The sequence below is a fragment of the Lepidothrix coronata genome, unplaced genomic scaffold, assembly GCF_001604755.1.
Source record: "Lepidothrix coronata isolate B3197 unplaced genomic scaffold, Lepidothrix_coronata-1.0 Scaffold141, whole genome shotgun sequence".
Lineage (NCBI taxonomy): Eukaryota > Metazoa > Chordata > Aves > Passeriformes > Pipridae > Lepidothrix > Lepidothrix coronata.
Genome location: NW_016690321.1, coordinates 2,135,675 through 2,163,369, shown reverse-complemented (window position 1 = coordinate 2,163,369; position 27,695 = coordinate 2,135,675). Strand labels below are relative to the sequence as shown.

Below are 27,695 nucleotides of genomic sequence, written 5' to 3'. Positions count from 1 at the left end.
CTGTTCGGGGGAGGGGTTTCTGGACAATGCTTTCTGAATCTTCCATAAAGGCTGGAATAGGTGTATTAAATTTTCCTTGCCTTTGGAGTCTGATGTCTGAACACCTTCTAGGTGCCTGGCTAAGAATTTTTTTCTGTGTTTCCAAAAAAGCACATGGACAGTGTAAGGGGACATGAGTCTAGAGTCTCTTAAGCAAATTTTTGATGGTGTTAGCACTTCAAGGAGTTGTTTATGTTTTTCTTCTTCTCCAATACCTAATAGCCCTCAGGAGCAGCTGGTCCTTGCTTATAGGGGCACCTGGTGACCAGCTGGGAAACTTTAAGCAAGCCCAGTACAGTCACTGTATGTAGGAGTGTCTTGGGCATGAAAGTCAGCTATTACTGCCTTATTTAAGAGCAGTACAGAGAACTCAAAACTGTTAACTCTGAATCCAAGAGGAGGTGGGTTATTTCCCCTCTTTTTGTTTGTTCAGGCAGTGGCTGTGTAGTCTAGTAAGTGATGCATAATAATCCAAAAAACAGCTGAAGATGAAGGAACAGAGAGGGGAGGCAGGGCCAGTTACATTTGACTGCTCATATTTTAAAATGACTCATTGTCTAGGGAGGTATTCTTTGCCAACTTTACATTTGCAAGAAATTTTGGACTAAGAGTGAAATACTTGCTGAGGGCACAGTTTCATCCTTGACTACAGAGTTGCACATGGAAGCTGAAGTCTGCTGCTGCTGCATATTCCTGCTTCTTTTATTAAATTGCTCTTGGTTGTTGATAAGACTGAAGCTGCACCATATTTCAGAGAGGAATTAAATAATAAAAAAAAGAGTCACAGTGAGTTCTTGTAGCTAACACAGGTTTAAGTGGAAAAACTTCTGATTTTCATTCTCCCTGTTTTTCAGTGCCCGAAGTGACGAAACCAAGTTTAAGCCAACCAGTGGCTGCCAGCCCAATTGGCAACTCTCCATCGCCACCAGTCAATGGTGGCAACAATGCCAAAAGGGTGGCAGTGCCGAACGGACAACCGCCAAGCGCCACCCGCTACATGCCTCGGGAGGTGCCGCCGCGATTCCGTTGCCAGCAGGACCACAAAGTGTTACTGAAACGTGGGCAGCCCCCTCCGCCATCCTGTATGCTCCTTGGGGGTGGAGCAGGGCCTCCGCCCCCAACAGCACCAGGAGCAAACCCAAACAACGCACAACCAGTGACAGGAGCACTGCTGCAGAGCGACAGTGGGACTGCAACAGGCAAGTAGCAGTAAGAGTACTAAATGAGCAGGTGTTTGTGCGTGGCAGAAAAGGGATGACTAAAATTGTGCATGGGCACATCATTATATAATGAAACTCCTCCGATGGCTTTTGGAGAGCAAGCTTTTGCTATTTTAGCATACTGACTTCTCTTGCTGTTGGCAGCAGTTGATAAAATTTTTACTACTAGATGGAACAAGAAAAAGAGTTAATTTTTTTCAAGTATGTTTTGCGTGGTTTTAATGGGTGGTGGAAATGATCCCCAGCAGAGTAAACACACTGCGTGAATAAACAGTTTTATAGTTGTCACTGATTAGTTCTTAATAAGTTCTTTAAGTTTCTTTATGTGAATTTCTTATCTTGTCATGTTTTTGTGTCATCTGTGTAGATGGTATAGCATCTGGTAGATGCCAGGTCTGTGAAGGGCAGATGTCTGTCACTTCTGATCTGGATGAAACAGAAAGATGGTCCTTTTCCTCATGACTTTTTTTTTAGTAGTAATCTTGTGTTTTCTAATTATATAAGCCTCCTTATACAAATGGCGACTGTCCTGTTTTTACTTTTCCATTCACTTTGAATTTCAAAAAATTCATTGATTTAAGGATTGTCTTATGAGCATGGGGAAATTATGGCTGCTCCTCAATTTTTTATACCCTTGGGGAATTGCAGTAGCTGTAATATTTCTTCTTAAATTATAATAGTAGAAAAAACAAAATTCCGCTCAAGATATCTGCCTTCTAAAGGAGAGAATTAGGTGACCTGAAAAGTCAAGGACAACTTCAGTTTTAATAATAAGGGTGTTTAAAAAAGAAATAACAGATGCCTGAAAGCCAAAAAGAAAAGGATAACAATACCAGTATGTCTGAGTTTGCCTTTGAAAACTGTGCCAGATCAATGGGATGGTGATTTTTTTACCACAGTCTTAGAGAGCATAAACTTTTTATAGAGTTCTCTGTGGCTGAGAATTAAAAACAGAGGTAGCTTGTAGCTCTGGAATCAAACACACTAGATGGGATGGCTGTCCTTATTAAAAAGGATTATAGGAAAATTAATAATTCAATTTGTTTTGTGGTTTCAGTATTTGAATTCCTTTGTAGCAAATCCCCACTTGACAGATTATTTATCTTGTCTTTGTTCACTATTTAATAAAGGGCGGAGTGAATGTCAAACTATAATGGCAGAGTTTTAACTAATCACTTTAGAAACAGATGTCTTAGAGATAACTGATTTTGATAAATCACCTGAAAAGTGAAGAGGGGGGAAAAAAACACACCCTAAAGTCTTTCCTTCATATATGAAGTCCTAGCATTGGTATACCTTCTGTATACTTTGGTGTACAGTGATTGTAGTAGACTGACTAAGGAGAATTTGTGGTAGTGAAGCATTCTAAAAGTTTTCAAGATTTATCATGATCAGCCTTTTTTTTGCTGTTGGGTGTACTATATGAGGACCATTTTGGAGTTCTATGTGATTATTTGACACCTAATTTTTTTTTCCCTGAGGCTGAAACTTGATATTATGAATTCTCATATTTTTATATTTAGGTTAATGGTGCTTTAACAGCTAAGGTGTTGTATGGCTGTATTAGCCAATGGTTAGTTGCTTTATCCTGATTTAAGTCAGGAGTGCCCAGAAAGGTGTGTGTCCTTCAGACCTGCCTCACCCCATCCACATTTCTGCACTGTAATGCAGTTAACTGGGCTGGGGATCTGATTTGTATTAAAATAAAATCAGGTGGTTCTTTAAACCCAGTTTGTCTGATTGTTACTAATTCACCTGAGTATCAGTGGGAACATACGTGCTAGCATGTGAAAGTAGGTGTGCCGGAGGAATGGGAATGAGCAGCTGGGCAAGAAAAAGACCAGGCTGTCACTTTTGGTGCTCCCTCAAAGTGCTTATGGAAGTACAGTATTGCTATCTGTCTTGCACATCATTTATCCCATCTGAGATCCTGCCTGTTGACAAACTAAATTTCAGGTTGGGCCCAATTCAGTCAGGCATATATGCACTGATACTGTGATTAATTCATCCCACCTGAAAAAAGGCAAAGATAATGCAGCTTACCTGCTCCTTCGTGTTCTTACATTCACCAGATGGCCACAGATGGAGTTGATGAGGCCCTAATATAAAATGTCAACACGTAATCCTTTTTTACATCCATCTTTTTCTACTAGTATTGAAATCCTTCTGTAAGATGGCAAAACCAGTGCCCTGAAAGATGACACCAAGGTTACTATTGTCTCGTACCAATACAGGGGGATGAGGTGACAGGTGTTCTGTGTAGTTCTTCTAATAGCAATAATTCAGGACATGGAAGAAAGTTTTGGACAATAAAGCGAATACTTTAGTGGTGAAAGTCTTTCAGTAATTGCAACATTCCACCACCGTCTCTAACAGCAAAATTGCAACTTGATTTCAGGACTCCTTAAAAGTAGCCATTTGCTAGTAACTTTCTGCATTTCAGTCAGATCAGAAGCTTCATTTTCAGCATGTTTGTTATTAAAGAAGAGTCCCTTTAAGAACCAAGATTCCTTGCCCAGTATCTTTAAACTAAACCAGAGTGCCAAATTTTTGACGCCACTGTCAAATATAGCAAGGGGATGCTGGTTTTATAAAACAATCCATTAAATTGTGATCTAGCACACTATGTTAGCATCCCGATCTTAATACTTTTAGAATGTTTTCACAGAAATGAAATGCTCTGTTAAAGTCACTGATTTGAAGGTCCTGCTAAGCGCGTAGCTGCTCATGCATCCTTCAGTTGCTGAATCATTTGTAAGTTCAAAAGACAGTGGACAGCAAGCAACCTTGCAGTCTTTTGAGCTTGTCTTTGGCTGTTCTTCTTAATCTCTTCCTGTGATCAGTCTAATCACAGTTTTTTTAATTGGAAGGAGAAAAAAGGGTTACTCTGTGCTAAATGATAGACGGATATAAATATCGGTAGAGTCATACTTCCTTGCTATTGTTAAGTTTGCATTTGAGGTTAAGGCAACAGAAGGAACAGAATGTACTTGGGAACTTCTTGGTCTTTTGGATCTTGGTGACTGAGGTTTAATGGGTGAAGACAAACTACTGTTCATCAATATTCAGAGCTTATGAGGGAGTTCAAACCTTGCTGTAAAGTCTAGATCTTTACTGGTAGCTCTCAGTGAAGGGAGATTTGGAAGGCATTCAGTGGATTTTGATTGTTTAAGCTAATGAGCTGAAAGCCTCAGACAGGCATTGAAAGCTGATCTTATCTTCTATTGAAAGTATTTGCAACCAGAAATTGTCAGTTTTTATTATATAACACAGGAATTGAGGCAGGGAGGGTTATCCACTTTTTTAAGCTATTTGCCTTATTTGCATGGAAGCTGTCATATGAGCCAGTACTGGTAGTAACAGTATATATCCAGGTATGAATGCTGCTGCAGCTGTTACTATGGAGTCTGTGCTCTGCAAAATAGGTGGAATAACTGAATAAGACTAATATATTATGGTTCTGTATGTGGTTTTGTCCAAGGACGAGTGTTTAGTCTTCATCACTGGGAACTTGTGAGGGCAGTTTAGGATCCCTTGGATTAAAAATATAGAGGAAAAATGAGTGGAACCCTATATAGAGAACAACACTGAGGTTCTAATGGACTTAAATTATTTAGAGTATCAGGTAATAATGTGGATGGCAAGGGAATCTTGGCTGATGTTTTAAACTAAATAGTGATAATGTGTCTGCATACATGTAGACATCGTGCTGTCAGCACTGACATAGGCTTCATCTATTGTGACACTGTATTAATTTATGTCTTCTTTAAAACTGTACAAATGTCTCGTGCACGTGATGTCATACCATGTAGGACATAATAATAGTTCACTACAAATGAAAGAAAGGGACTCTGTATATTGTTGTTTATTCTGTTCATTTCCTTATAGTGATTCCAAAGCTCATTGAAATTGCAGGTTACCTCCTACAATGTGCTAAGCCAGCAAAAACCTAACCTGTCAAAAAGTGGACAGTTTTGCATTAAGTTAGAGAATGCAGTTGACTTAGTTAAAGGGCTTGACTGCCATCACAAATGGGAGGTGAAACTTGAAGAATTGAGAGCTGCTGAGAGAGAAAAGTGAGATCTCTTACTAGCCTCTCCGTCCAGTGGCAGAGAGATGAGCTTCGCTGCTCACAAAACCACATACTGTGGCGTCTAAGGTAAATAAAGCAGTGACAAAATGTGGGGCAGTTACACACTGAATGTAGCTTGCATGTTTATACTACGTAGGAATTGTAACTTGCGTAGCTTTGGACTCTTGACGTACAGTAGCTTTTGGAACTAATTTTATTTGTTTCGCGAAGGGTCGAAACTAAAACCCGATAGCAAAATCAATTTGAAAAAGATATTTGAAGCTGAAGGATAAACTTCTTCAGCTTCATATATTCATATGTACTTTCCATCTTCAATCTTTTATCATTTGATCTATAATAAATTGTAGTTGCTTTGAGTCAGCTGAGGAGCAAACCAACAGCTGTCTGTACACACATGCCTATGAATAGGCATACATGTTCTTGTTCTATATATAGTATAATTTTAAATGTGTATTTGAGAAGTCTACGACCAGCATCAAAAGTGTTCATTAACTGTGTTGAACTTAAAGCTGGACTGTTGGCAGAAGTAGTGAGTCAGTGGTGATTTCAAATGCCCACAAAATGCTTTTGGGGAGTTTTCTGTAATTTTTTATCAGTGTTTCAATGATGTTTCCCAGCCTGATGTTCTTCCTGAGCAACTTTGTTACGCATTTGAGGGAAGGGTTCTTTTTAATGAAAGCATTAATCAGTGGTGATGTTCCATACTTTTAAATAATACTGATTATTAATGATTTCCCTGGGTGTTATTTTGTTGGTTGTTTTTTTTTTTCTTTTAGATTCAGCAATTGGAGGTGCTGCTGCTTCAAATTATGCAAATTCCACTTGGGGTCCTGGAGCCTCCTCCAACAGCGGCACCAACGCCAACCCAACTCACATCTGGGACAAGGTGATTGTAGACGGGTCTGACATGGAAGAGTGGCCTTGTATTGCCAGCAAAGATGCTGAGTCTTCTTCCGAAAACACCACCGATAACAACAGTGCCTCGAACCCTGGCTTGGAGAAGAACACTCTGCCAGGAAGCACCACTAATAACAAAGGAAAAGGAAGCCAGTGCCAGTCTGGAAGCGCTGGAAACGAATGTAATCTTGGGGCCTGGAAATCTGATCCCAAGGCTAAATCTGTTCAATCTTCCAACCCTGCTGCCGAGAGTAACAACGGACTAGGTAATTGGAGGAACTTGAGTGGACAAGATAGAATCAGTCCCAGTTCTGGCTTCAGCAACTTTAACCCAAATAGCAACCCATCTGCTTGGCCGGCACTGATTCAAGAGGGCAATTCTAGGAAAGGAACTCTGGAATCTGATAGTGGTAGCTCCAATGCACAGATTAGCACAGTAGGTCAGACCTCTAGGGAACAGCAGTCAAAGATGGAAAATGCGGGTGTTAACTTTGTCTCTGGCAGAGAACAGGCTCAAATTCATAACACTGATGGACCAAAAAATGGAAACACTAACTCCTTGAACTTAAGTTCACCAAACCCTATGGAGAATAAGGGAATGCCCTTTGAAATGGGCTTGGGGAACCCTTCCAGGAGCACTGACACCCCTTCACAAAGCACTGGAGAAAGAAAGACTGGGAGTGTTGGATCTTGGGGTACAGCTAGGACGTCTTCTGGAACTGACACAGTCTCTGGGCAGAGCAATTCTGGAAACCACGGGAACAATGGAAAGGATAGAGAGGACTCCTGGAAAGGATCTTCTGTTCAAAAACCTAATGGGTCAAGAAGTGATTCTTGGGATAACAATAACCGGTCTACGGGTGGTGGGTCTTGGAACTTTGGCCCTCAGCATGCAAATGAAAGCAAGTGGGGTGAAGGGAACAAATTAACATCTGGGGTCTCTCAGGGAGAATGGAAACAGCTGTCTGGGTCTGATGAACTGAAGATTGGAGAGTGGAGTGGTCCAAACCAACCAAATTCTAGCACTGGAGCATGGGACAATCAAAAAGGCCACCCTCTTCCTGAAAACCAAGGCAATTCCCAGGCTCCCTGTTGGGGAAGATCTTCCAGCTCTGCAGGAAGTGAGGTTGGAGGTCAAAGCACTGGAAGCAACCACAAAGCAGGAAGTAGTGACAGTCACAATTCTGGACGCCGATCATATAGGCCTACGCATCCTGATTGCCAGGCAGTCCTGCAGACTTTGCTGAGCAGGACTGATTTGGACCCCCGAGTGCTTTCAAACACTGGCTGGGGCCAGACTCAAATTAAGCAAGATACAGTGTGGGATATTGAAGAGATGCCACGGCCCGAGGGGAAGTCTGATAAAGGAACTGAGGGGTGGGAGAGCTCTGCCACACAGACAAAGAACTCAGGGGGCTGGGGCGATGTTCCCAGCCAAAGCAATCAAAACAAGTCTGGATGGGGTGAGCTCTCAACCCCAACAGAGTGGAAGGACCCCAAAAATACTGGAGGATGGAATGACTATAAGAACTCCAATTCTTCTAATTGGGGAGGAGGAAGGCAAGAAGAAAAGTCATCTTCCTCTTGGAATGATAGCTCTAGTAAGGATCAGGGGTGGGGTGGACGGCAACCTAATCAAGGATGGTCTTCTGGAAAGAACGGTTGGGGAGAGGAAGTTGACCAAACAAAAAACAGCAACTGGGAGAGTGCAGGAAACAAGCCAGTGTCTGGGTGGGGCGAAGGTGGGCAAAATGAGATTGGAACTTGGGGTAATGGTGCAAATACAAGCGCTGCTTCAAAGGGTGGATGGGATGATTGTAAAAGAACTTCAACGTGGAATGAGACGGGTCGACAGCCCAACTCCTGGAACAAGCAGCAGCAACAGCACCAGCAGCAACAGCAGGAGTCTTCTGGTTCCTGGGGTCCACCGCCCCAAACTCCAAGTAATGGGCGATCTCCAAACCCAAACTGGAACAGCGGACCACAGCCAGCTGCCCCCAAAGAGGAGGAGCCTAGTGGCTGGGAAGAACCTTCTCCACAGTCAATCAGTCGAAAAATGGATATCGATGATGGCACGTCAGCATGGGGAGATCCTAGCAGTTATAACTACAAGAATGTGAATCTATGGGACAAGAACTCACAAGGAGGACAGGCCCCACGGGAGCAGAGCCTGCCTACTCCAATGACTAGCAAATCACAAGCATCAGGTACTAGTCTTGTTTCTTTCTTCATTAAGCTCCTGTATACGAATATAACCTTAATGCATAAGAGATACTCTTGTAGCCTCCAATTCCTGATAGTTTTATTCTATAGAGAAAAGCAATTTCTTTTTAAATATTTGGTTCTGTGTTTAAAGTTTCTTTAGAATTTGAATCAGCCAGTCTTCTGCTGCTTGTGCCTCAGTAACTGTGATCTGAGTACTGGTCAGCTTGCCGGTAAAAAAGATGTTTGTTAGCTGACAAATCTGCATCTTCAATTTGAGCTCTGAAAAACAAGTTGAATTACAGAATCAAAAACCATGAACTCCTTAAACCCAGCACTGCCCAGTCTACCACTAAATCCCTACCATATCCCTAAGTGTCACATCTACAGGTCTTTTAAATACCTTCAGGGATGGTGACTCAACCACTTCCGTGGGCAGCCTTTTCCAATGCTTTTGGTGAAAAGTTTTTCCTAATATTCAGTCTAAACGTGCCATGGTGCAACTTGAGGCAGTTTCTTCTTGTCCTATTTCTTGTTACTTGGGAAAAGAGACCGACCCCCACATGGCTACAGCCTCCTTTCAGGTAGTTGTAGAGGAGGATAAGGTCTCCTCCAAGTCTCCTTTTCTCTGGACTAAACCACATTTTTTATATTTATTTATTTATTAGAGAAATGGGGAGAAATTCTTTAGTTTTAGTCAAAAACCTTTTGCTCTGAAACACTCAGTTAACACCTGAAATTGAGCAAGTCTGTGATTCAGTTTTTTAGTTAAGTTCAGTTTGGCTTTGCTGTATGATAAAGAATACTTAGCAAAATATTTTCTTCTTCGGAATAAGGACAAGAAAAAGTTGCATAGCCTAGAAATGTATTAAGATGTTACTGTTACCTAATCTTTTCTCTGACTCAAAGACACTTTAAAGAATGCTATCTTGGTTTCATATGTACTTCGAATATGTCCTTTCTCTCTATTCAGTATATAAAAGCCCTGAGTTAGATGCTTGTAATTAGTCACAGAAGTTCACAGATAGGAGGACAGTATTAGATGTGGGGTTCATGTTTAACCTGCAAGAAGAGTATTGCTCATCATAGCATTCTCTTCCTTTTCACCCCTGGAGGTCAGTGCCCACTCTAAACTTGATGTGAATGATTGTCAATTCTGTTGCACCTACGCTACTGGGAATCTCAGCAAAAAGAATGAAGCATTAGATTAATGACGTGCTGCACGGCAGTGAATAATTTGTTGCCTTAACGGTCTGTAATGAATCCTCTCTCTCCTTTGTGCAGTCTGGAGCAAAAGCACTCCACCTGCTCCAGATAATGGTACGTCCGCCTGGGGTGAGCCAAATGAAACCAGTCCCGGGTGGGGTGAAGTAGATGATACAGGAGCATCGACAACAGGCTGGGGGAATGCACCTTCCAACGCCCCGAATGCCATGAAATCTAGTGAGTATAGGCCAGATACCAGTTTCTTTGCAATGGACCTGCAGGTTTTTATTGTTTTGGCCTTTTGATATACTGGAGGAGTTATCTGAGGCCTAGAAGCAATGTTGAATGTCATTGTAAGGTTTTGATGGATGAATGATTAAGTGCTTACAAATGACTGAAACTTTGTCTTTTAAGGTAATAAAAAATTTCTTTACTAAGCAATTTAGTGGGCAGCTCTGATTCTGGAAGTGCTGAAACACTGAGTGAGGAAATGTGTATCTTTCTCTTTTGTTCTGGCTGCCCACTTGTTACTTGGTTTATAAACTTGTTACATGATAGGTCACTTTTTCTGATCATAGGAATGCACAGTACTGACAAATGTCACTGTGGAAGCCATTACAATATATAAAACAAATCTATGCTTTGATAATGCAATTTATCTTTGGATTTTTAAATTGCGTAAGTGTGGAAAAATTGTAAATATTAAGAACTGAAATTTATAGTTGAACCTAGATGCCTACAGCAGTGTTCTTCAAAGGAGATGTTGAAATCTCTTGAAAATTTACTTCAAAGTTAAAATTTTGCTGTATTGAGACTTTTTTTTTTGTGGATATTATTCTTCATGATGTAAGTTGTTTGTACAATTTTTGTTTCAGTCTTTTTAAGGAAAGAATGACAAACAAAAGCAATGTTACTGCCAAAGTCAATAACATTGGGATGTGAAGTTTCCTGTAGGAACCACTGATAATACACAATTGTTACTGAACTTGACTGATGATGCCCACTGTAAAAAGTTGCTTTTGCAACATGTAATTGTTTGAAATGAAGTGCTCTGTTGATTGTATGCTATTGGGTCATTCTCCCTTCGTCCCACCCCAACTAAATAATTTGGCCATTTATGAAACAAAACCAGGCAAAAAGCTTTGCTTCTTTAGTGTTATCATTATAACAGGCTTTTGTGGATGGCTGTAGTGCTTCCCATGCCCCCCCCCAAACTTGGCTCTTCTGAGAATGCTAAGCTGTTTTTAGACAGATGTCTTGTACCTGTAAAAAGACACCTAAATATGAACAAAGTAAGGGCTTCTGAAATAATATTGACCCATTGAAAATTCTGTTGATTTGCTAATGCTTAATATAGTCTTTAAAGACTATGCATGATCACTTGCTTATCCTTGACTGATCTGCACATGTGCCATAACCAAAGAGCTGCAACAGACGTGTGCTGTTCTGTATGTAAGCTGTCCCCAGCTCTAGAGGAGCAAAATATAGAGTTTCCTTGTGGTGGCTGTTCCAGTTTGGGCTATGGTAGGTTACCATAACAGTGTTAAGAGCAGAGATCTTCATTCTCTTGTGTTCTGTGACTGCTCTCTGAACTCCTTTCTAGTTGGCACCCAGAAGGAGTGAAGAAAAAAGCTATGTTATTCAGTGGGGTAAGGGGCGCTATTTAATATCTTGGATAAGTTAAAAGAAGAAACTGGGACAAAGAGCCTGCAAAGGCATAATTTATGGTTGAAGGTAAGGACAGGATACCAAGACTAACAGTGATTAGAAAAGAAAAAGAAGGAGTTTAGAGCCAAAGAAGGGAAGCATAGATCATTACCCATCTGTTTAAAAAGGCAGATTTACATAGTTCTACCAGCACTGCATAGGAATTTCCTGGCAGAAGTAGGAATAATTTCAGTTTTCTGTAATATCATTATTTTGCCTGTATCTTGAAAGTTTCATTTGGTTGCTATAGCTGTTGATACCTCCTCACTCAACAAATGCAAAAAATTAAGCAGATGTTATAAAGACAAGTCCTTTTTTACACCACTGTCCTCTGTATTCATGTTTAAGAATCTTAAACCTGAGAGTTGTCAGTGCAGAAAAATAATCTATGGTCATGTAGGTAAAATTGGGATCATAGTGTATATTTAAATACTGTCACCAGAAATAAATTAAAGCTGCAGGGACTACCCCATATAATATTTCTGTAATATTTCTATAATATTTCTTGACTGCGGTCATAATCCTTAAATGTAGCCTTTTCTGTATAAGTAGCATGATGAAAAGGTCAAGAGGTAGATTTTTTGCACTTGGACCAGTATTTTTAATTACCAGCCCTCAGTTTTGGTACACAAATGAATCTACTTTAAAAGGCTGTTTCCTTTGAAGTATCTGGGGGTTTATTTATGATGCATTTTAAGGTAGCTCTTAAACCACCACAAAATGCTGCTGTACTTATTTTCAGCATGATCAAGGTAGAGATCCCCTTGATAGAATAATTACAATTCCTGACTTCTATGTGCAGATTTTCTGCTATATATGTTCATGTTCTTATTCCTGATTTCTACACTCAAGCCCCAGTCAATTGAAGAATGAGTTATTACAAAGATAATGATGATGGAAATCTTTTTTAAATGAGATAAATGCTAATGGAATAAATATGCAGAATGAAAGAGTTACAGCAGGAAGAACAGTTGGACAGTGGACAAGATAAGGAATTGGGCTCTTGTTGGCTTGTCAGTAGAGGTCAGAATTCTAAATTGCCTGACAGTGCTAGAGAGTACCAGCAAGAAAAGAAGCCAACAGGGAAAAGTCTGAACTGATGTGATGAAATGGTTGTAGCTTTCTGGTATACTTAAACAGTGTAAGTAATAAGCCTTTTTAGTGACATTTTTAAGAACAGAGATTCAAGTACAGGAGTTTTTTTTAATTCACATTAAACTACTTTTGGAATTATGCATAGCAGAGTCAGGTCCTCTCCTTCAGATTCTGCTTAGTTGTTCCTAGAAGTTCCTTGTTTCTGTTAGTTTGTGAAAGAGTTCAGTGCAAGGGAAGTATTAAGGTTTGAAGGAAGAGAGGAAATAATTGATAAATCAACTGAACCAGAGTCTTGGGCACTGTTGGTTTTTTGAGTGTGCTTGAAGAAATGCATTTACATTTGAAAATAAAAGGTTGCCTTTGAAATGCAGCTGTATCTGTATAAGAGGTCTCTACTGTTATTACATCTTTAAAGGTTTGACATTTCTTTAAAAATAGTTGCAAAACATGACATGCGAACACACCACCAAATCTCTCGAGTTTTGGGATTCATGCATAAGTTTTTACAGCTGTTAGTGAACACACTTCTTTGAAGTTTTTTTTTTTATTCCTTTGGGATTCTGATGATTCAGCTGATCTTGCAGTGTCACATCACCAACTGCATGGTATTGTAGACTTCTTTTGAGCTTTTTTTTCTTTTTCTAAAGGTTCTAAATCTATGCAAGATGGCTGGGGAGAGAGTGATGGGCCAGTGACAGGAACACGTCATTCCAGCTGGGAAGAGGAGGAGGAGGGAGGAGTCTGGAACACAGCAGGCTCTCAGGGAAGCAGTTCCTCCCACAACTCAACAAGCTGGGGGCAAGGAGGAAAGAAAACACAAATGAAGGTAAAGTGCTTGAATGATTGATAACTACTGTGTTGTCTGAAAACAGTCTGCCTGATATGTTACAGCATTATAATAGTTATTTTTTTAAAAAGGTTTTACAGAGTTACAGAAAGGTGCTTGTTATACAGCACTGTAAAAAATGTGAGGTTTCTGGATTTGCTTGAATGTATTACACCTGTTGTGACTAATAAATCTGCCAGTAGGTGTCAATTTTTTTTGGTATGTAAGCTGCAGAGCCATTACGAAATGAAAATAAGTATCCCAAGGCTATTTCTCTTCTCTTGCTGACACATCGTTCTGTTTAGGCTGCTGCTGTTGTTCTTGCATAGCCTGCTGAAGTTGTCCCTTTGGCACATGGGCTTCTTATTTCTACTAACTGTTGGATTTATGTTTTGTGTTTGTTGTTGTTGACATTTGGCCTCAAACAGGAGCAGGAGCTTGGCTGTAGTCCCGAGTAAATTTTTCTAAAGTTTGTTTGCATTCAAGTTCTCTAGTACAGTAACAGTTGTTATTGTATTAATATTAAAAGGACTGTGCTTTGTCTACTTCTCCTCAAATAGGTAGGGCAGACTCGAAAGGCAAGGGCAGAGCAGTTTCCTAGGATGTGGAAATACTGTTTGACATGGTAGGGAGTTTTACAGTTCCTGTTTTGCAGAAATTAACCTTAGGGAGTTTTTTCTCACTTAAAGCTTTTTTATTTTAACCACCAAAGCAACTGTCCGGAAAAATTTCTTCATTGTTGAACTGGGTTAGTTTTGGTTTTGATAATCTGTAAATTACACTAAGGCCAAATAGAGAGCCTGGTCAGCACAGTGCCCCTGCAAGAGGCACCATGCTAAAGGGAAGAAAGCCAAGAAAGAAATCTACCTCTGTGTGGAATGGATTAAAAAATATATTAAACTGTAATAGAGGAAAAATAAACAATATTCACAAAGCATTCGAGATTGAAACTGAAGGTATGAGAAACATTCTACAGGGCGAGTGCTCATCCAGTTTGATAGACTGAACAGTGAGCAGTTGTATGAGACAGAACATTTGGTGAATGTTTCCAAACATACGAATACCTAAAATAATTTTTTCAGGAGGTTAATCTGATAGCAGGATTTTCATTTTACACTTGTGCATCTTAAGGATAAAACAGAATTTAAGAAATCAAGAAGCTTCTTAAAAATGTCTTTTTTTTTTCTCAGTGCGCATTAAAAGGAGGAAATAGTGATTCATGGATGAACCCTTTATCCAAACAGTTTTCAAATATGGGCTTGCTGGTAAGTAAATTTTGTTAAATAGAAAGTCCAACTTTAGGAAAAAATGCGTAAGTCAAAAGATCAGCGGTTTCACAGTTACTTATCTGCATTTTCCATGCTGACATGTTGATTATAATACCTGTAGTAGCTGGCTCAGAATGGCTTCTCATAAAAACCCAAAATCTACTTTGATTCTTAAAATTACTTCGGCAGCTGTTGTTCTGAGAATGCAGTTTCCTTGCAAGTAATGGGTTCAGGGGTGAAAAGAAGAGTTTCTTGTGGGTTTGGGGTTTGGGATTTTTTTGGGTTTTTGGGGGGTGGTTGGGGTTTCTTGTTTGTTTTTGTTGTTTTGTTTTGGGGTTTTGTTGTAGGTTTTTTTTTTTATTTTAATTTTCATAGCATGCTGTTTAGAGCACTAAAGGTAGAGGCCTCAGCTCCTGGATGTAATGTCAGACATCTCTGATTAGTCCAAGGCTACTTATTCGGAATCTCGACCACCTATCAGAAGAGGAGATTTACAGCCCTGTGTCTGTCTTGGCTACTTACATTTTAAATATTGTGCAGCAGGGTCTTTTTAGAGCAAAAAGGACTCATTAGGAATCCATATGTAAAGATTGTTTGGGAAACTGAATAAATAAGCCACACCATAGAGAAAAGGACAGAGCTGCAGAGAAGTGCTTTAAAAATAGCAACTTCTGACAAGCTAATTTGTAAAATATTTTACAGAATATTGTGCCAGTTGTCATCCTGTGAAGCAGGAATAGTATGTAATGCCAGCTAGCAAAAGATAATAATGCAGAGGTTCTGTGAGAAGTCTAGGGCTGCACAAGCTGTCACTGACATGTTTAGGATTAGTTTGTAATGGCTTTTGGCTCCCAAGCTCAAATTCAGTTTGCTAGACTGTACATGATTCTGAAAGCTATGGGAACACCCTGTCCCCTACTGCCAACTGAAGAATCACTTGGCAGCACATTCAAGACTTGATGGCGTGACAGGTCATGAGGATGAGCTGTCATTTTGGCCACTGTTTTCAGGGTTTTGTCACTCGACCACTGGAACATGAGGACAGAGGTTCATTTCATAGAGCAGTTCTGTGTCCATCTTTCTTTGTTGAATTCACATGTCTGGTTTCTTATGGGTAAACGTGCCACACACGGCTTTAGAGGCAAGTGGGTTGAGGCAAGGTGTGTCCAGGGTGATATCAGGAATCCTTGTATTCACTTTTAGTTTAAAGTAGAACTTTCATAGGCACAAGCATGTCCTTCCTGCATGCCACCTTTCTGAAATATTTCTCATCATTGCATAGAAGTCAGAAATTAATTGTTTGATTTTTTTTTTCTTTTCTTTCTTTTTCCTCCCCAGAGTCAAACTGACGACATTCCAGGCAGTAAGATGGACTTGTCTGTAGGTGCGTATATTTTAATGTAAATTCATTTGAAATACAGGATCACGTGTAGTATTTTTATGAGGATGACATGCTGTACTTCAGAAGGGTTTGATGCTTACTTTTATCACTCCTCGTAATAAGACAGAGTAAAAGCATCCTCTTTCTTGTCTGTAAGCACGGTTACACAGCTGATTCTGATATGCAAGATTGGGATGTATATCTGTACAGAACAGAAATATAACTTGTGGAAGGGACATCTTTTAAGACTGTTTTTGATCTACGTAGTTTGTATTTATTGTTACTGTTTCAAGAAAGTGAAAATGCTTTTTCATTTTGGTGGAAGGGGACTGTTTTAGCTCTTGGCAGTAGGACATCCCATTTACCACAGCTTCCTGGAGCTGATGTGAGAAAAAAGAATAGCTTCTGTCATTGATTTCTTCAGTTGCCTGCCTCAGGCTATTGCAAATCACTGCACAGTAGAACTAGATTTTTCACTCTTGATAGCCTCACCGCAAATGCTACGCAGCTTAAGCGTGATGAGCTGTGTGGGAAACACTATCCTAAATGAGAGTTGGAATTGACCCCTTGAATTAATCTCATTTAGTCACCTTTGAATTTGTTATGACTTCCTTTGGCAAAGTTCTTTTGACTCTCTTATCACCAGCTTTAGCACATCCTCATCTGCCACTGTTGTAACGTGTGTGATGCTGTAGTCAGGATTTTTCTCACCAAAATCTTATTTTATTGGGAATATCCAATATTTATTGGTACCAAAGGTAGAGCTGTAGTAATCAAGATTTACCTGCATCTAATACCATCTCCAGATTAGATATTCTGATGCAATCCAGATAGATACAGTGTCTCTCACCTTAAAATCCATTGCATTCTTAAAATGTCTGCCACATTTCACAGGGGATTCAGTAGTTCATTTTTCCTCAAATTGTTGTGTTCCTCTGAAATAGTTAAGGACCCTAGTAAGATGTTAAAATGTGTATTTATATAGTACAGCACAGTTTTGGGGGAGGTAAAAGAATTTTTCGATCTCACCACTTCAGCCTTGTGCAGCCTCTCTAGAATTCAGGTTCTGATTTTATCATGCTTCTCTTAAAGATCATCTAGATGGAGATCAGTTGTCTTCATGAATGTTCAGTTTTCATCTGCCTTCAGGTGCTGCTGGTAAAGAGCAGATCTAAGAATATACAAATGAGGAGGACGGTAGCCTGGATTATGCCGATTAGTTCTTTATCTCCAAATTAAGGATTCTCTAAAACTTTCTGCTGTCAAGGACCTTGAGACCATAAAGCTTCTGAGGAGATGACTGATGCTCAGAATATCCTGTGAAAGGGTACAGAAAGGCTGCATCCTTTATCTTCATGTGTTGCACTTCTTTAAGTTTAGTGTGCCCATTAAGGGTAGCATCCCTTGATCTGAGGTAGAACCATTTATAATAGTTTGTATTCTTTTTCAAAGACTGAGAATGTAACAGATCTTCAAGGGGCTTTTCTGTTACTTCTCTGTTTAGCAGTTTTGCTCTTGTTGCTTATGGCAGTTGCTTGTGGAAAAATTATAAGCTGTTTTGCTCAGAATGTTTCTACTATTAATCTTCAAAAGTTGAACTTACTTATGAGGTAGGCTTGTTCTTCAACTGGTTTTCAGTCAAGATTACAACATACCAGGTTTTTCTGCCAGTATCATATTTTCCTAGTTAATGGATAAAATGCACAGTTAAATCTGTGCTTGGAGATCGCATATGTCAAAGAAAATTTTGGCTTTGATATGCTTGGAGCACCTTGTCTCTGATCATCAGGTATTGTAAGTAAGTAATTCTTACTACATTGGTCTCGGTCTCCTTGTTGGAAGAATGTGTTCCTTTTATTGCAAGGTGCTGGAGTGATACTTTTATTTGATGACCAAACCAGAAAAGAGTTGGATCAATAACATGCCTGAGGCAGATCTGCTTCCTCTTTTCTTTTTCTGTCAAATCTCTTTAATGGATAGCTTGTCTAATTTTAAAATAATATATGGCTTGTTTTTTCCATTGAAATATCTCCTAGTCTGTAGGTTCCGAGGCATGAAGCTTGCTACAGTAAAGTAGCTTGTCAGAACTGCTTAGCATTTTGTATTTTCCTTTCCCGTATTCGACAATTGCCTTTGTCTCTTTTTTTTTAACGTATTCGTTAAAACCTCTGCAGATCACTGAATGCTCAAATGACCTTTAAAAACTGGGAAATCAATCTGAAATTTCTACTGATTCAAGTGTAGTTTATACATCTGTCTGCTGTAAATATGTACAAAGCCCTAAATCAATGCAGTATTCAGGTGAAACACCTTGATAGCTAAGTACATGTGCTTTGCTCAGTAGGCTTGGATGATGTAAATTTAAGACAAAAGTATAAACCCAGTATATTTAAAATGTTTTTGTTTTCATGGTCAAGTAGAAAATGTTTCAAATGGGTTTTCTCCGTTTGGGTTACTCCACTGGTTGTTTGTATTTTCACTGTGTTGTCTCTATTTGGCAAATGTTTTAGGTAACTTTGCTCAGGAGCAGTTTCTGTCTCCTATTTCCCACTGCAAGATGATATATAATTTTGTATGGAATTAGATTTTCTTTTAAACTGTGTGCATGTGATGGGGACGTGTTCTTAATAGGATTCTTTTCCTCACTTGGGAGTGAATGTCATCTTCCTACACAGCTGTTAATAGTGAGAAAAATCCAAGAACTGATGGAGTGTCTTCTGTTAGGAAGATGGTTGGACTTTACCCTGTTCTACGTTTCTGCATGTAGAGAATTGCACAAGTGTTTTTGCCTACTGCAGAGCGTAAAATTCAAACTTATCAGATTTTAATTGTTGTCTTGTACTTAAGATAAAGCTATTCTTTAGCAACCTGCATTATTTATAGCTTTAGTTGCCAAGTGCAAAAGACAGACTCACATGACAGGTTTCAAGGTTGCAGTAGAATTTTCTGTGAATGGGATAAATGAATGCTGCCATCTCTTAGAAAGGCCTTGTTTATACCGAAGTTTAAGCAGCTGCCTCAGCACTAAGTGACATGCATATCTGTGCTTGAAGCCTTTAAAGGTGCTCTTTAATGCTCTGTGTGTTCTGCAAGGCACCATTCAGTAATGTTTGAGTAGTTGATTGGATCATCAGGATAACTGGAGAGACAGAAGGGTGTTTCTCTCGCTTAGTCATCTTGTGTTGGCATTGACCCAGTTTCATTTCAGATAGTGATGCAACTCTGTATTGCTTTCAGTTTCTTTTCAAGCAACTAAGGGACAGGGCTTCCAATGTGGAGTTAAAGCACGTGAGCCTTTTGGTGGTGCATGGCTGGCATTGATGTAGGCATTGACAGCAGTGAGCTGTGCATGACGCTGTATGACTGCTTTTGCAGAGCCAGTTCTAGCTTTTTAGGGTGTGTTAGAAAGGGATCATAGAATCACAAACTCATCCAGGTCAGTATGACTCCAGTTACAAGCCAAGATACGTAGGTGATTTGTCAACTGATTTTGTAATAAATGATGTTGAAGGTGTCTGAGAGGATGAAGCTGGATCAACTTCAGAAGCTGAGCCAGTAAGAAAACCCCATGTAATTAGTGGTCAGTTTTGTAGCTTCTTGGCAGTAGCATAGCTATGAATCTTAATAGATTGTGATTGGACATAAAGAAGGAATGCTGGATTTGAGAAGCTTTTTCAAGTAACAGTGTTTTGAAGGTATTTGAGTGATTAGCTCTCTGCTCTGTTTGATAAAAGCTTAGTGTTTTGTCCGTGGTAGGGTAGGATATCATCAAATTCCCTTGGAAAAGTTATAGATTTGCTTGTTAATTGTGGTGACATGTTTTTTAAACTGTTCTTGAAAAGACCATCTGTGCTACTAACTAAACCATATTCTTTAAAACTAAAAATACCAGTAAAGCTCAATTCTATCATGTCCATATTTTAAAAGGAAGATATTTTCCATCTACTTCAGCATAACAATATGCATCGATACCTTACAGGTGCCACATATGACCAAAACCAATTGTTCCTTGGGAGCAGTTCAGTGTATAAGGTAGAAAACTTCCTTCAGTCAGCACTTGCTGATGATAAGCTTATAGAGAAAGTTGATCTCTTGTTCAGTGTGTATGTTACAGTTTGATCATCTGTTATTGACATCTCTTCCTTGTGCTCCATCAGATTACTCACTAAACAGTGTCAGACTTCAGGGGGTGTTTGAGAAGTGTCACTGTTACTGTTTGTGTTATCATTGTGTACAGGCTGAGGAAGATTGGTTGTCTGTCTGGAAGTTAGGATATACCAGTTGATTTCTTGTGTTCAAGAGTTAAGTTCACATGACTGCAGGAGAGTTTTGATCAAATTATGTGCACATGACTAAATTTCTCAAAGAATCTCAAGGAATTTCGAACCCCATAAAGTCTAAGTAGAATACATGGAGAACTTACATAGTGGTATCTTTCTAGATACTGAATATCAATGAATAACAGTGCAAGTTTTGGAAGACTTGGAGAATTGTATATAAATTAATATAATTAGTTAAAAATGCGTATGTTTATATCTGTACATAAATTGTGAGAAATACTTCACATTAAACTTTAAAGTAAACCAGCTTGTTCAGTCTTAAAAACGAAACTTCCTACATTAATTTTTCAACACTTTTAATAGCAACTGTAGCTATACTAAATTATGAGACAGATATAATTTAAACCCTCATCTTAAAGATCCTTTCTTTGGCTATGAACCTGCTGTCATGAAAAATGGTAGAGATTATTTGCACTAATTTCTTCTTTTCTTACAGGTGGTCTCCCAGATAAGAAGTTTGATGTAGATAAACGAACCATGAATCTCGGGGATTTTAATGAGATGATGAGAAAGGATCGATCTGGGTTCCGTCCACCTAATTCCAAAGACATGGGAACCACAGATAGTGGGCCTTATTTTGAGAAGGTGAGAGAAATATCTTTAGATGAATTAATATCAACCTTTGTGTTCAAGGTCCTAGTTCTTACCCTACTTCTCTGGAAGTACTCAAAATTTGAGAACCTTGGATGAGCTCAGTAATAAAAGGTGTGAGAGAGTTATGTTTGTAGAATGAATGTGTGTATAAAACAGGTGTCATGTGTGAATAGACAAACTAAATTGGGGAGAACAAGGCTTTTTATTCTAGAATAGACTGCTATTGATGTAGATATAAAGAAATTACTTTTTTTTTCCATGGAAGGGTAGCAACAAAATTTATTATAGACTTCATCACGATGATCCTTTTGGCTACTAACTACAGTCATCTACTGTACAAAAAAAAGATGGTTTAGCTCTAAGTAAATATAAGTAATCACAGTCTTCCAGATTTTTTTCTTCTTTCATGTCTGGCATTTATCAGAAACACCCTTTCTAAATTCCACAACCCCTTATGCTGTATGTCCGTGTACTGTAAGCTTCTGTATGACATCTGTTTCTCTGTGACATCTGTTGTATGTTATGGTAGCGTTCCTTTCATATTCTTGCTGATTTTAAACAGAAGCTTTCACCGTTGTTATCAAATATTAATTGCTTCACATTATGAATTGGAGAGTGTCCAATAGATTCAGAATGCTCTAGGGTTTGGGGTTTTTTTTAAATATAGTTATCGCATGTGAAACGAAAAATACATTTGGTTTAAAAATTCTGAAGGCGTGTTAACTGTCAAGGAATTTTTTAACTCCTCCATTTTGGTATAACGGGCCAAAAAGCAGTTTTGTCGACTCCCTCTGGTGGCCTAATTAATAAATAGCACTAGCAGAGCTAATGTGTTTCCTAACAAATTTTGTTGGTAGGTGTGCACTAATATTAGGAATTCATTCAACGTTTGTTTCTATAGTGGTAATAGCCACTATCAGAAATCAACTTCATGAGAGTTCAAAGTGTATTTGTAAAGAGAAACCTTTAGGAACTTATTGATTATCTCCTTGGACCAAAATTGTAATTGTCAAGTGATCATTTGAGTCACAAGTTTTGTCCTTGTAGCTTCTATTACAAAGTAACTTTGCTTCTTCCTAGTCACTCACCATCCCTCTTTCTCTCCTCTTACATTCTGTTGCTTCACTAACCAACTCCTGCTGTTGGCTAACTGCTGCTTCAGCTGACTTTGCCTTTCTCCAATCAAGATGGGTGCCTTGGGGATGAGGCTCCCTGCTCTCCCTTCTCCCCTTCTCCCAGCTACAAGCTGTCTCCCTCTGGTTCCACACTATCCAACGTCGGCCTTGGGGCAATCGGCTCAGGGCTCAGTCCCCAAAACTTCGCTGCTAGACAAGTAAGCAGGCCACCTTATAAGATGCATTGTTATAAGGCTGCAACCTGGGCTTAATCCTGGTTAGTTGGTTGCTTGCATTTGTTTTTCTGCTAAATAAATTTATATTGTTAAGGGAAATTTGAGCTGTATCAGGCCACTGAGAATCAGTCCACTTTGGTTCCTAGCATCAAAATGTATCCTGCCTGGTTTTGTTGGCCTCTTACTTCCTGAATCACAGTGCAACAGCAGGTTGATGTGCTTTTCAGAAGTCATGAAGTTAGTGGCATCCTTTATTTTAATTGCTGGTTTAAAACTGAGTTAGAGGCTGTTGATTTGCCCCATCACCCCCCAACACTGAATTTTTTCAGACTCCACCCAATGACCTTGTACATAGAAATGTCCCTGTAAAAATTTGCAGTGGTTTTAGCATTTCATCTGTTCCCTTCTCCCTTCCCCACAGCCCAAACTAAGGATTGATTTAATAGCCTTTAAAAACTCTTGAAGTAGCAATATTTTTGTTCTGTGTACAGGGGAATGGTGCAGAAGGAATGAAGTGACTAACTGCAGTTTGAAGAATTTCTGGCTATTATGTTTTGCATTATGCTAGAAGAAAATGTTACAGGAATACCAGGAAATTAAAGAATAGTAACTAATTATTGGAAGTGGTCTAGCTTATGTAGTCACATGCCTAACATGATGGTGTTTCTTTGTGTTGTCTTTCTGTTTCTGTGTGACACGGTGTTGAACATCAGATTAAGTCCAATATTCGCAGGCATGTTCTTGGTCTCAGTGTGCAGAACTCTGTATGAAGTTATGAAGTGGGCTGGAAGTGTAGTTGCAGCTTCAAGACTTCTCAGAAATTTTCGTGTAGTTGACCCCAGCCGGTTTTTTCCAGAAAAAAAACTCTCATCTCTTGGGTGTTTTGTTTATCCTCCTGTGTGCTTAGTATGACATCTTGAGTTGCTTCTGAAGGAGAAGATACATTAAGTGGAGAGTGATGAAGATGAATGAGGCAACCCATAGTGCTGCCAGTATAGAAGCAGGATGAGAGACTTCTGTTTGAGCAAAAGAATAGCAGAGGATGTACAGTGTTACAGTAAGAGGAAGGCAGAGTTTGTGAAATCCTGGTATATAAGGGAAGGAAAGGTTTTGGTGAAGGCCTGCACAGTCTGTTTGGAAGAATAATGGATTTGTTAGGTACAGCAGTAGTACAGCTCAAATTGGCTGGCATGCAGAGGGAGAACAGGGAATGATGGCTGAGGAGTGGAAAATGTGCTCTTTAGAACCCCAGGTATTTGAGGATTACAGACGTCCTGATATACTTCAGGAGATGGGAAGTTCTCAGGGTCTTGAAACTGAAAGGACAATCATAGCACATAAGGGTGCTTTGGAATATGAGCTTCAGGTTTTAGAAGCAAGAGTGTGACTGTTAGTGTAGGAGACTGTTCATAACATTTCTTGTCTTTTTTTGAAAGATGTTACAAGAAAAGACAGTCTGCTCAGAGGCTGAAATTGTGAAACATAATACCGAATTTTCTGTGGTCTTTTTTGTGCAGTAGGGTTTATTACAGAAGTTGCTTATAAAACAGTACATACTTCTCATTAAAATAACTCAAACAGCAAGAATTTTAGTGTTAGAAAATAAATCACTGGAAATAAAAAAAACACAGTTGTTTTTTTTTTCCTCACTTGAAAATTTTCTTCCAATTTACTGGAGGGAAAAAGGAAAAGAAAAATTCCCTAGTCCAGAATGCTGAAGTTTTCACAGGAGAAGGAAAATGTTTAATACAATTTTAGAATTCAAATTTCAGTTAATGAAAGGCCTGCAGAGGAAAGAATAGCCTCATGAGTGGTATCTCAACAATCTACTCAGAAAAAGTACCTGTCTTCTCTAAAATGGTGGCCCAAAATTCTTGATGCAGTTGATGCAGTCTTGCCATACTTTTTAAGCCAATGGAATGGGGTTTTTTGAGTGTATTGTTTGTACTCCGAGTTTCCATTTCCCAACATGTAAAGTTCAAAATATTAAAATGTTAGTGTTATGTACTTCGAAAAAGCGGATAAACATGACCCTTCAGTGTTAAAAAAGAAAGAACCTGCACCTCAAAAATATAGTACAAAAGCTTTAACCCAGGTAGAATATTACTGATTTAAAGCAAACATCTCTGTAATTCTAAGGGAACTCAATGTTTAAGTCAGTACTTGCCTCATTGTTATTGATATGTAGCTGCTAGCATAGAAATCCATTATCCTGAAAGATTCATCTTCTCATTACTGCTTTAATTTTGTAGGGTGGCAATCATGGTTTGTTTGGAAACAGCACAGCACAATCGAGGGGCATGCACACACCTGTGCAGCCACTAAATCCTTCCCCCAATATCCGGGCGCAAGTGCCTCCCCAATTCCTTTCTCCCCAGGTAAGGAATTTATAGCAACTGATTACTTGTAAAAGTAGAGCTGCAGCCTTCAGAGCGCATCACTGAGGTTACTTAAAGAGCTGTCTTAGTCTTGACTTGCTGATAAGAAATGGAAAAATTAGAGAAGATAAAAAAATTAAAATTCATAGTTGAAAATACTTAAAACTCAATGCAGAAGGATTAGCATTCTTTCTTATTCCAAGGCAGTTAATGGTTAATGCTCGCTTACCAGTATTTTTAAACCTCAAAGTGGATTTGGGAATCTTGTGTCTTACAGAGGCTTTTGCAAAGTCTTTTAAAAAGGGAAAAAAAAAAAAGTGAAAGCTTAAAGTTTTTCTTAAGTGTGACAGGTTGCTTAATTTTTTAAGCAGTCTCGTCTTGTGCTTCCTGTCCCCCCCAAAGGAGAGGTTTGATGAAGGGCTACATGTTGCATTTACATTTCAGAGTTCAGTCTTAAGACCTCAGGGTCTCCAAATGTACAAGTTTGCCTTTTGCTTTGGACTTGGTGAACTCTTCTTGAGATTCAGTTAAATTCTACTTCTGTAACTCTCAAATAATGCAGGGAGAAATGGTGGGATTCTTTTCCACCTACTCCTGTCTTTTACTATAGCTTATTCAGTGTACAAAGAGATTAACTCTTCCTGTGAGGCACTGTTTCTTTGCTCCAGTGACTGCCTGAATGCCTTTCTTTTCCCTTGTCAAGCAGTACATTTTTAACGTGACAATGCAGTACTGTGATTACTAGTTAGCTGCATATATATCAGCATTTTAATTTAGTGCAGTCTCTAGCATCTGGTTGGTTGGGGGAGGAACCTTTGTGTGTGTGTCTGCATCTGCACATGTAATATTGTATATTGTCAATCAAGTGAGGTATTCAGTCTGCCCAAGTCATAGACTGTGCATGTTTAAATGTGATGTGTTAATAAATCTGTACTGTCTTTCCCAGAACACCATTGAAGATTGGTGTCATACTTGTTCCTTTATAGAAATATTTCTACTTCATCACCTTTTCTCATAGCAGTGCATTTCTTCAGGATATGTAACTGGTTTCCATGCAGGTTTCAGCCTCCATGCTCAAACAGTTTCCCAACAGTGGCTTGAATCCTGGTCTTTTCAATATGGGCCCCCAGCTTTCTCCACAACAGATTGCCATGCTGAGCCAGCTTCCACAGATTCCCCAGTTTCAATTAGTAAGTAGCTAGTAATCTTGTGAGATAATACTGTTTACAAATTTTCTACTGAAAGAATTTTATTTTTATGTTTGTTTGGTTTTGTTCTACTGATGTTATTTTTGTATAAGTATTCCATCTCTGCTGTACAGGATAATGAAGCCCTGCTAGAGGGCAGCAGATAAACCAAACAGGCCTGTGTAGTTATTGTGGATGTTGCAGTGAGTTCATGATGATTCTAACCAAGCAATGTCTTGGTACAGAAGGCAGTTATTTGTTGATTTTTAATGAAGTTTTCTTCATACTTGTAGTCATAGTGATAGTAACAAAGCTGGTACTAGTAATTCCGTTGCATGATGTTTAATGAGAAACAAGTGAAGGATATAGTATTCTTCTCATGCATTCATTGTCATTTTATTTGAGTGAGTGGAATGAGAAACAGTTTACCTAAGTTCTGAGCTAGATATTTTCTAGTGAATAGCTCCTGGAAAGTCCATTTCCCTCGATGAGCTCTGTATTTTCACTCTTCCCACTCCCTCTTATCTTGTAGGCATGTCAGCTCCTCCTTCAGCAGCAGCAGCAGCAACAGCTGTTACAGAGCCAGAGAAAGTTATCTCAAGCTGTGCGACAACAGCAGGAGCAACAGGTGTGGCACTGTTTTTGTCCATAGTGTGAAGTATAAAGTGCACTGGGAAAATTCAGCCTACAGTGAAGAAAGACAGTGCTGTATATAGTTATGTCATCTGCTCTCGTCATACTGCGCTTTCCAGAGAGCAGGGTCTTTCAGATCTCTTTTAAGTCACTGTTTCTTAATGTTTACTGGAATTTTGTGTTAGGGTATAGCATATATGAACTCCGTTTTTCTCTTCTGTTTGCAGCTTGCTCGTATGGTGAGTGCCCTCCAGCAGCAGCAGCAGCAGAGGCAGCCTGGCATGAAGCATTCACCATCCCACCCTGTTGGGCCTAAGCCACATTTAGACAGCATGGTACCCAATCCTTTGAATGTGGGTCTCTCAGATTTACAGACCAAAGGGCAAATACCTGGATACGGTTCAGGTAAGTGCTCTGTGGAAAGAGATTTGGTGCATTGCCTGTAGTTATCCTATTAATATGATAATTGTATTAGTCAGTTATGTCTGGATTCAGAAATAAGTAATTTATGCATAAGCATTAGAGCAAAGGTTATGACAAGTGTCAACTTTGAATCAAATTGCATTATTTTTCATTACATGGGAAGAAGACAAATCTAAAAAGAAAGCCTGTTTTAGCATACTGACCTAACCCACTTACTTGGAAGATACCCCTCAAACATATACCCCTTGCTGTTGTTTTTTTTACCTTTCTTATGATCACAATGACTCCCTGTTTGAAGATACTTAAAAACAAACCAGCAAATGACAATGGAGTTTTGTTTGTTTGTTTCACAGGCTTTGGCTCAAGTGGCATGGATTATGGCATGGTGGGAGGGAAGGAGGCTGGAACAGAATCCCGCTTTAAACAGTGGACTATGATGGAAGGGCTGCCCTCTGTGGCTTCACAAGATGCCAATATGCACAAAAATGGTGAGAAAGCAGACTGGCAATTTTGGGAAAGCCCTTGTAGTATCAATTTACCAGAGGTGAAATAGCTTGGGTGAAACTGTCTCTGCTTACCAGTATGCATCTTAAATATTTTTTGGTTTAGATTACCATACTCCTAAAGATCCCAACCTTTCCTTAGTGTAAATATATGTTTTTAATGCTTCAGGTGCAATAGTGCCCCCTGGAAAGGCTCGCGGAGGATCGCCCTACAACCAGTTTGACATAATTCAGGGTGACCCACTCGGTGGCCATGCAGGCCCTGCTGGTGATAGTTGGTTACCTGCCAAATCTCCACCAACGAACAAGATCGGAAGTAAATCCAGCAATGCCAGCTGGCCTCCAGGTATTA

At 39.3% G+C, this 27,695-nt stretch overlaps 1 protein-coding gene across 20 annotated transcripts in view; it reads left to right on the top strand.

Annotated features, from left to right (window-relative positions):
* Positions 1–27,695, top strand: part of TNRC6B (trinucleotide repeat containing 6B) — a 141,331-nt gene that overhangs the window by 88,997 nt on the left and 24,639 nt on the right. For 16 of the 20 annotated variants that reach the window (XM_017827609.1, XM_017827625.1, XM_017827624.1 and 13 more), the window contains 13 exons: positions 894–1,238; positions 6,129–8,456; positions 9,736–9,894; positions 13,107–13,285; positions 14,476–14,550; positions 15,892–15,937; positions 20,711–20,859; positions 24,472–24,597; positions 25,656–25,787; positions 26,317–26,412; positions 26,645–26,822; positions 27,194–27,328; positions 27,513–27,689. In XM_017827609.1, the coding sequence (XP_017683098.1) occupies positions 894–1,238; positions 6,129–8,456; positions 9,736–9,894; positions 13,107–13,285; positions 14,476–14,550; positions 15,892–15,937; positions 20,711–20,859; positions 24,472–24,597; positions 25,656–25,787; positions 26,317–26,412; positions 26,645–26,822; positions 27,194–27,328; positions 27,513–27,689 (4,125 nt within the window). Of the gene's footprint in view, positions 1–893; positions 1,239–5,388; positions 5,419–6,128; positions 8,457–9,735; positions 9,895–13,106; positions 13,286–14,475; positions 14,551–15,891; positions 15,938–20,710; positions 20,860–24,471; positions 24,598–25,655; positions 25,788–26,316; positions 26,413–26,644; positions 26,823–27,193; positions 27,329–27,512; positions 27,690–27,695 lie in introns of those variants that run through there. The other 4 variants (XM_017827621.1, XM_017827622.1, XM_017827626.1 and 1 more) reach the window with 3 other exon arrangements.